The sequence below is a fragment of the Pseudorasbora parva genome, chromosome 10 (genome assembly GCF_024679245.1).
Source record: "Pseudorasbora parva isolate DD20220531a chromosome 10, ASM2467924v1, whole genome shotgun sequence".
In the NCBI taxonomy this organism is placed as follows: domain Eukaryota; kingdom Metazoa; phylum Chordata; class Actinopteri; order Cypriniformes; family Gobionidae; genus Pseudorasbora; species Pseudorasbora parva.
The window spans coordinates 35,835,020-35,844,981 of record NC_090181.1 but is presented as its reverse complement, the minus strand read 5'-3'; the positions used below and the strand labels follow the sequence as shown (position 1 = coordinate 35,844,981).

General features: G+C 35.9%; 2 protein-coding genes across 2 annotated transcripts in view; both read left to right on the top strand.

Moving 5' to 3' along the window:
• Nucleotides 1-724: 724 nt before the first annotated feature.
• gpx2 (glutathione peroxidase 2) lies at nt 725-2,039 on the top strand. Its single transcript, XM_067454689.1, has 2 exons — nt 725-1,435; nt 1,648-2,039. The coding sequence occupies exons 1-2, from the start codon at nt 1,214-1,216 to the stop codon at nt 2,005-2,007; spliced, it is 582 nt and encodes a 193-aa protein (XP_067310790.1). The 5' UTR covers nt 725-1,213; the 3' UTR covers nt 2,008-2,039.
• A 6,862-nt stretch (nt 2,040-8,901) lies between these two features.
• orc3 (origin recognition complex, subunit 3) overlaps nt 8,902-9,962 on the top strand; it is a 45,797-nt gene continuing 44,736 nt past the window's right edge. Inside the window, exons 1-4 of the mRNA XM_067456001.1 lie at nt 8,902-9,046; nt 9,193-9,247; nt 9,364-9,452; nt 9,583-9,715. Of these exons, the coding sequence (XP_067312102.1) occupies nt 9,011-9,046; nt 9,193-9,247; nt 9,364-9,452; nt 9,583-9,715 (313 nt within the window). The 5' untranslated portion in view covers nt 8,902-9,010. The remainder of the gene's footprint in view (nt 9,047-9,192; nt 9,248-9,363; nt 9,453-9,582; nt 9,716-9,962) is intronic.

The window sequence follows — 9,962 nt, the reverse complement described above, 5'->3', positions numbered from 1 at the left end:
TCCAGCACACAGCATTGTTTTGAATGTTTGGTAAGCAAGCTCCTACATCATAAAAGCCGACCAATCAGGTTGTGACCTTATCCCTATGCCTTTGGTTCAGTAACTTTAGGTTCGCTGTTAAAAATGCCAGTGTGAACGCTAAGCAGACCAGGACTATATGTTTTGTTTTTGTTTTTTGGTCCGGACCAGATGAACCAAACTAACTGAACTACAAGTGTGAACGCACCCTTCATTTCACATATGTTGTAAATCAGAATTGGGCAACTCTGGGCTTTGAGATCCACTTTCCTGCAGAGTTTAGCTTCAACCCTGATAAAACGCATATGCCAGTAGCTGTCTAGTTATCTTGAATGCTTTGATTAGGAATTGGTAAGTGGACTGCATTTATATAGCGCTTTCAACAGACCCATGGCTACCAAAGTGCTTTACGTATTGCTTCACATTCACCCATTCATACACCGACGGCGGTGTCAGCTATGCAAGGCGCCATCCAGCTCGTCAGAAGCAGCTGGGGTTAGGTGACTTTCTCATGGACACCTTGAAACTTGGTCAGGTGGAACCGGGGATTGGACCACCAACATTCCGGTTTGTAGCTGCCACCCCTGTTTTTAAGTGGTGGTACTAATTTCTACAAAAAATAAATAAAAAAATTAAACCCTGAATATATTATGCATGTAATACTGCATACATATTAGCACCACACTTTTTCCTATTTCCAAAGAAATTAATGGTACTAACATTTTGTCTAACATGTCACTTGAGTAATTAAGTGACATACACTAAAAGAGCTAAGGCATGGGCACTGTAAAGATGATTAACCTGTGCAGCCATCCATTATTTATTACATTCAAGATAATGGAGACAGAGACGTCATTAATAAAATATGGCCCAGCAACTGATATGGTTGCTCAAATTTCCACAGAACACAATTGAGTTTTATTTTATCAGTAGCAGGCTTTCTATTTCAATGTTTTATTACTACTTTGTATTAAGCTAGCTGAATTAAATAGTTCAGGATTCAAAACTACATTGTTTGCATTATTGCATTAGTCTTTCATTTCAAATGTTAAAACTTATCTCGTTTAAAGTATCACATATCTGTTTAAGACACCTGGCATGCATTATTCATGACATCACATGACCTGTTTTGTCGGCATTATTGTAGATAAAGACACTGCCTAGGTCATTGTGAAGAGGAGAGCAAGACTGAACAATGGCCTTTATAGCTAAGACTTTTTATGATCTACATGCAACTACGCTGGAAGGGGAAACAATAGATTTCAATATTTACAGAGGAAGAGTTGTACTAATAGAGAATGTGGCATCACTCTGAGGGACAACCACCCAGGACTATATCCAGCTTAATGAGCTCCAAAGCAGATATCCTCACCGACTTGTGGTCCTGGGCTTTCCCTGCAACCAGTTTGGATACCAGGTATGTAAATGAGAAAGTGAAACTCACATTCTATTCACTATTTCAGTTACATTTAGTTGTTGTTGATCTACAAATGTGGGCTCATTTAAATTGTAAATTTAACTATTCATGCTGCTGCTAGTGCTGATTAAAAAAACTTTGTAGGAATATTGTACATCATTTTTATTTTTTAGTAATCATTGAATTCTCCCTACATTTTTGTCATTTTCCAGGAGAACAACTCTAATGCAGAAATTCTAAATTCCTTGAAGTATGTACGTCCAGGTGAAGGGTATAAGCCCGTATTCACAATTTTTGAGAAGTGCATTGTAAATGGAAATGATGCACATCCTGTCTTTTCCTACTTGAAAGACAAGCTTCCTTATCCAGATGATGACCCTATGTCACTAATGCAGGACCCCAAATATCTGGTCTGGAATCCCATCAGTCGGAATGATATTTCATGGAATTTTGAAAAGTTTCTAATTGGCCCAGAGGGTGAGCCCTTCAAGAGATACAGTAGAAAGTTTCAGACTATCAGTATTGAACCAGATATTCAAAGACTGCTGAAGCTGACCTCAAAAACGCATTAACTGATCTTCTCCTAATTTAGTCATGCATTAACTGAACAATGGTTTTTAATTCACATTAATTTCCGTGTTAACAACCTTGTGGCATCATTTCGCTTTCTTTTATATTACTTAATGAGAGTGACACACCGAAATGTAATAGGGTTTCACCTGAGATTGTATATATGAAAGAATTATAGATGATGCCATTAACAAATCCTCTGTAATAGAAATGCCTTAATAAACACAATCAACACAATGACTGTATTACTTGTATAAATGAACGTCTCATCTGTGTCTCAATGTGTCGTCTGCATGTGTCTTCACATTGGTGTTGAGCAATATCACATGTATTGCATGTTTTTTGCATTGTGATTGTGCAATGAACAATTTGACAAGAGTGTGTACCTTTGTTTGTTAGAACTTTCATTCATCTGGTCAAGTTATACGTTTCTGGAAATAAAACGTATATATTTTCTCTCTTATTTTGCCGTAAGCCTGGCTATTAGGTGGTTATCTTCAAATTTCACATAATTTCAGCACACGTTTTCATTTCTGAATCAATCAGAATTTTTGAGTGAATTGGTTAAAAATTAATTTTCTACTGCCGGGGTGTCCAATCCTGCCCTTGAGGGCCAACGTCCTGAGTTTAGCTGTTTAGCAGGATCCAGTTTGGACACCCCTTTGCTGCATGTTAATTGGCATACTATCCATACTAAATAGTATAGTCGTAGTTTGTTGAAATGAGTATTCCATATCCGAATGGTCTACTTTTAAAGGTTGGAATCTGAAGTGCAGATCCTTGCTCACTCTGCAACAAACGCCAAGACTGGATTTTGGGTTTTTGAAAAATAACCATAAAACAATCATGTTCACACTGCTCGAACAGACACCAACATTGAACATGTTCAGTTAGGTGAAAACAAACCCAACGCCATCAGGCGCCTACAGGGGTAACACTCCTAACACACTTTTGTTGTCATTTGTCTGTGCAGTTTGGATGAGCCTTAACAACTAATAATGCCCACAACCCATTGAGCATTGGATAAGAATTAAATTAGTAGAACTACAAATAAGAATAAATATTGTTAAAAAAAACTACAAACATGTAATATTTCTTCACAAAAACACTACATTTAGGGCGTAGTATAAGTAGGCAAATTGGGACTCTGGACTGGTCTACTCTGACTCTTAAGTTAAAGGAACTGTATATGTAACAAATGTATTTCAATGAATCGTAAAATGGCCCTGATATGTCACTACACTGTCAGAAAAAATTTACATTGCTGTCACTGGGGCGGTACCTATAAGGTACAAAACCGAAAAGGTACTAATATGTACCTTTTAGTGTTGTCACGATACCAAAATTATGACTTCGATACGATATCAGACTAAAATATCGATATATCGATACTAAATCGATACCACAGTAAAAAAATAAATAAAAAATAAGATAAGATGCTTAATATGACAACAGAACTTATTATTCATTGTTATTTTTTACTAAAAATTCATGTGGCCAGCATGTTCCTTAGGGTTGGGCATCATTTTGATTTGAACAATTATTGATCAATTGATCAATTACCGGTACTATTAAAATTATCTCACAAATTTTTGCTATCTCAATGTATTTTTTACAATAGGGTAATTGTTTTGCAATAGCTTACACACAGCACAAGAAAGCTTGATTTCGAATGGTAAATTGAATTTAAAAAGACGAGTAAACAGTAATAAAATAAGAACAAATAAACAGATTACAAACAATAGCACAAATAAATGCAATAGAATAGAAGATAAAAATTAAAAAGACTGCTTTATTTTTTCAGGTAGGTCTAACATTCAGATAAGAAACTGAATTAAAAAAAATGCATAGTAATTACATTTAAAACAACACTGGATAATGTTCTTTGTAAAAAATTCAATAGCGTACAGATGAAACTATTAAAGTTACACAAGTTGATCAGTCAAGAGCAGTGTGATCGTTTGTCTTTTTGTAGTTTGAATAGCAAATGACTGCGGTCCCTTTAAGACTAACAGACGCATGGATCCTCCTGTTACTCGTTCTTCCTGAACTGTTTGCGACTGTGTTTACGTTAATACTCTTCCAAATGTGCACTGATAATTCTTTTGAGTGTATTTGACCAATAATATGCTGGAAAAGGAAGCAAATGTTTGCACTTGTATCATGTCAGAGGCGGCTTTATTAGGGTAGGCTATGTGTGTGCGCTTCAGATGTGGAGCACGAAATCTGCGGGGATTAGTAGAATTAATTTATGTGCAATCCCGCGCGAAATTCAGACCGATCACACACTAAACACTAACACACTGTCATGAGGAAAAAGTTCAGCAGAACGCGCGTTCGCCGTGCTCAGAGGTTAACCGGGCTGAGTGAGAATATGCCGGTGTGTGTGTCAACTCGCTGACGGTCGGAGAGGAGAGCGCAGCTAATATCGATACTGTAAAAACTGAGAATCGTATCGTTTCAGATATTCCAGTATCGATATATATCGAAATATCGATATTTTTGACAACACTAGTACCTTTAAATTAATACTATGTCCCTTTAAGGCACTATTTCGCACTCTTAAAGTACTGGTATGTACCTTTTAACTAATATGTACCATTTAGGAGTGAGTAAAGTACAAAGATGTATCTTTTCACTTTTGTACTTTAGGGTTCAGCCCCAGTGACAGCACTGTACCTTTTTTTCTTAGAGTGTACACATTAAGAAATCATGTTAATTTCAAATATATCACTGACAACAGTAGTGCGGCCAGGATATTGTAATTTAAAAGTTGTTGTTGCAGCCCTCAACTGATGTTGATGTTGACATGTTGTATTTTGGCCTGAAGCTCCACCCTCCACCTATCTACCAATCACGAAGTCAGTAGTGTTTCGGCATCCCGGTTGCCAGATCTGCTCTAGTTACCACAGCTGCAGCTACAAACGTTCCTGCTGGATCCTGCAGCCTATCTGGTAACCTCAAGTCAGGGAGGATTGGGAGAGGCAGTACCAGTTTTGGTCACAATCTTACATACACTTCCTTTAATTAAAGGGGGGGTGAAATGCTGTTTCATGCATACTGATCTTTTTACACTGTTAAAGACATGGAATCCCATACTAAACATGGACAAAGTTTCAAAAGTTAAGGTGGACGTTTGATGGGAGTATTTCTTTGTCAAAAATACTACTTCCGGTTAGTCATAAGTTTCGGCAAGTTTTTTGCGATCATGCGTCCCCTTTGACGTTAATGGGGGCGGAATTTCCTTGTATGGGCCTTACGGACAATTCTACCGGAAGAGCGTGAGAGAGAGAGAGGGAGAGAGCGAAAGTAACAGGCTACGCCCATCAAACGCCCATGGCTTTGTTTATATCTGTTCGCTGCATTTCGGTGCCGACTGTTTCACAAACAAGGCCCAGCTTGACGCCGGATTTTCCAATCGCCTAATGCTGAATGATGGAGCAGTCCCAACGATAAAGGTCCCAACGTTAGAACCGCGGGCGGTGAGTTAGACTGCTTCAAATGTCTGTGTTTTTGCCTATGCTCATCAAGTAGCCCAAACATGATCACGTATAGTTACTATATATATTACTATATATAGAAATTGATCAATGGAGCATGCGATGTGTAGTGCGTGTACATTTGTTTAGCTGGCCACTATATGTGTAACTTTATGTTTGTGTATTGTAAAAGCACTCCAAACAACAATACACAAAGAGTGGGGAAATATGTTGAACTAAATAAGCGCGCTTCTTCATTCAAATGTGCTACTATTCCGTGTCTTTCTATGTAAACACTAACTTAGCCTGCCGTGCAAAACCAGTCCGCTTAATAACGTTACAATTGTCTACACAAACCACGTGTAAACACACACAAACACGTGCACAACTGCACTTCTCACATGTACACCTTCAAAGACAAAAATACGACGATATAATTCAAGTATAAATATGTAAATAACACAAGTCGCTAAGCATATTATATAGTTAGTGTATAACTTGTACCACATAGAGACGTCCTGCTTTAGTCGTTTTTGCTGCTGCTCCTGTTCAACTGCAGCCTCTGGGTCTGATTCCGGATCATAGATGTATGGCTGTATCTGATTAAAAGCCATATTTTTGTTTTGAATAAAGTTTTTCCCGCTGTTAGGGATGACACAGCTTTACGATGCACTCGACTCAACACAATAGCAGCAGCGCGCACACGTCACTATTTAGCTCCGCTCACACGATACGCCCCCACCTTTTTTCGGAAAGACTCGGAACAGCGCATCTTTCTTATATAATTATTAAAAAAATAAAGACTTTTCGGAGATATGCAGGATGCAATGCTACTCTATAGGTACTCAAGATTGACATGACACTGACTGAAACTGAGTGTTTCACCCCCCCTTTAAGACAGTCCCTTAATTGCCGCCACCAACTTACCATAGTTAAGTAGCTTTAAAATCCCCACCATTAAAACACTGACTGGTAGATTTTTTTTTTTTTTTTTTTGGCAACAGAGCCTTCAGGCATGGCTTCTTTGATTAGCCATGCCTGATGGGGTACAAACATTGCGCTGACACCTATAATGGGCCTGTAGATGCATGAATGTTCAAATACAGAACTTTTCAAAAGTCTTTGAAGATACTGTTTATGCACAAGCAGCAACATTACACATTAACTAAAGTAAAAAAAGTGAAATCCCATGCAACCACCCCATTATTATCTGGTAATAGAGTTATTTATGGGTGAATGACAGATAAGGATTTCAAATAAAAAAAAAAGCTTTCTCTATTTATGTTGTGTACAGTACAGGCCAAAAGTTTGGACACATTACTATTTGTAATGTTTTTGAAATGTTCTTCTGCTCAACAAGCCTGCATTTATTTGATCAAACATACAGAAAAAATGTAATATTGTGATATATTATTACAATTTAAAATAATTGGTTTTTAATTTATTATACTTTAAATTATCATTTATTTCTATGCAAAGCTGAATTTGCAGTATCATTCCTCCAGCCTTCAGTGTCACATGATCCTTCAGAAATCATTCTAATATGATGATTCATTTTCAAAGTTGGAAACAGTTCTGCTGCTTAATATTTTTTCATAACCTGTGATACTTTTTTATAATACTTCGATGAATAAAAAGAAAAAAAAAAAAGAAAAAAAAGAAGCAAATGTTTTAAAAAATAGAAATCATTTGTAACAACAATATACACTACTGGTCAGTAATTTTTAGTTTTGAATAAATGCAGTTCTTTTGAAACTTTTATTCAAATATATTAGGCAGCAGAACTGTTTCCAACACTCAAAAATCAGAATATTAAAAGGATTTCTGAAGGATCATGGGATGGACTGGATGTCACTGAAGACTGGAGAAATGATCCTGAAAATTCAGCTTTGCATCACAGAAATAAATGATAATTTAAAGTATAATAAATTGAAAACCAAATATTTTAAATTGTAATAATATAGCACAATATTAAAAAAACTGTATTTTTGATCAAATAAATGCAGGCTTAATGAGCAGAAGAAACGTCTTTCAAAAACATTACAAATAGTAATGTGTCCAAACTTTTGGCCTGTACTGTACAACATTAAACTTTGTTACATTTCTCTCTCTCTCTCTCTCTCTCTCTCTCTCTCTCTCTCTCTCTCTCTCTCTCTCTCTCTCTCTCTCTCTCTCTCTCTCTCTCTCTCTCTCTCTCTCTCTCTCTCTCTCTCTCTCTCTCTCTCTCTCTCTCTCTCACAAACACACACACTCGCGCGCACGATTTTTCCCTTAAAAAAAATTCGTAATATTATATATTGGTCTTATTAATATAAAAAATCTTGGTTTTATTTCTTTACAACACGGAACCACAATTTTCCTAAGAAAAAATGCACACTATTTTTAATTATCACCTTATTTATTTATTTATATTTTGTGAAAATTACAAGACCCATGATTCATTTTTACAGTGTCACTCCTCAACCCTGCATACATTTTGTTCTAAAATACAGATAATGATACATTTAAATGAATAAAAACCTCAGTGTTGTTTAATTAGTTTTGTTCCAATGTTATTTTCATTTCAAAGTAATAAAATAACACAACGTTTTAAAATAAAATGTTAAAATTTATCATTGAGTTTTATCATTGAGTCTGCAGCGTTCTGGTCTGAAGATCTTTCCTGCAACACTAAAGATTCTCTCAACAGGCGCAAAAGAAGCTGCTATGGCAAGATTGACATATATTCATTTATTTGATTATACTTCCTTTAAATTCAAATTCGAATTGTAATCCTTTTTTGACCTCAATTCAAATTCAAGAATTTTAATTGGAATTTAAGAGTAATTTTACGTATAATTCTGAATTGTGCACAAGCCTGGCTGGGATAGTTACCGAATGATATTTTGGGACTAAATAAATTAAACTCAATAGTTAACTACTATTATAATGTCCTTATAATGGCAGCAAATTATTTCGTTGTTTGAAGTCCAAGTGCATATATCCATCATATAACTGCTCCATACGGCTCCAGAGGTTTAAAAAAATTATTATGATTATTATACACCTAGGCTAGAATGACTTGAGGGTGTGTAAATCATGGACTAGTTTTCATTTATTTATATTTTGGGACTTACTACGTTTAGCTCAATAGTTCCTTAAAGAATAATTATTTATAATGAATACTCACCAGAAAAATTAAGAGGGGAAGTTGAGTTTACTGTAGTGCAATTAAAAATCCATATTTATTTATAAATGAATAGACTTTGCTTTGGAAACTAGGCCACATCATTGACCGTTATACATCAGATTCAAATGCAGGAAAACAGGCAGGTCCTGTCCTTTTTAGCCACCTAGTTCTACTGTCCTGTTTGTACTTCTCTAACAATGACTTAATTGCATAAGCGCTACTCCAGTACAGTTGGTGGCAGTAAAACGCCCAACGATTGTTTATCGACCGTCATAGAAGAAGAGGAAGAGCGGTAGAATAAACGCGTGGTGTTTGTGTTGTTGAAGTTTGTCCACCACTGAATTCTGAAGAACAGAAATGAGCGAAACTCCTATAACTTCATCAGTGTCAAAGGTAATTGAGCAGACATGCATTCATCCTCCAGTGGCTGCTAAATTAATAGCATTTTTTGAGAATAATGATACATTTATGATATATAAATACACTCATATTAAAAAAAAACATCATCCATATACAGACTAAAAGATGGTATTTTTCAGGGATGTTTTGTTTTTAAGTCAACCTCCAAAAAGAGAAAGCGACATGTCGGAATTGGTGAGTAACGTTAATGATAATACTTAAATATAATGGAAAAAAACAAATCGATTCATTACTACAACCGTACAAATACTTACAATTACTAGCATTTTGTTTACATTTTTTCCATGTAGGAGGATATTTGGTGGAGAGTGACGATAACGGAAGCGATCGTTTCAGGATCTGTCAGAAATTATGGGAAACGGTTCAAATAAACACAGAGGTAGATATATTTCCTCATCTACATTTTAAACTCTTAAATCAATGATCTCATTCAATAATTAATTCGTTCAATCATCTATTGTGTCTTTGTATATCTCATCCTGATTTTTTTTATTTTATTTTTTATACAGGTAATACAAGATCAGTTGAATAAACATGTGCTTGACAGTCTTGTCGGGTTTATTAAAAAGCATGACCTCGGCAACTCATCTGATGTCTGGAGACAGAGAAGCAGTGAAATCCCCACAGCTGCTCTAATGCTGGGTATTCTCATCCTTATATTCAATTTTCTAAATTATTTTGACCCTGGTTTTAATTCTAAAATAGGGCACTAAAGGTATACCTTAATTAAATATTTTTCTTTTTTTGGAGCAACAGATTTTGTGTGAAAAGTCACAAAAGTGGTTTATTTTATTGAAAAAAATCTTATAAAGGTGGTGGTGGGCGGGCTTTTAATCCACACGAGCGGTGAACGGCTCACCAGCATGGGGCAAAAGGCACACATTATTGA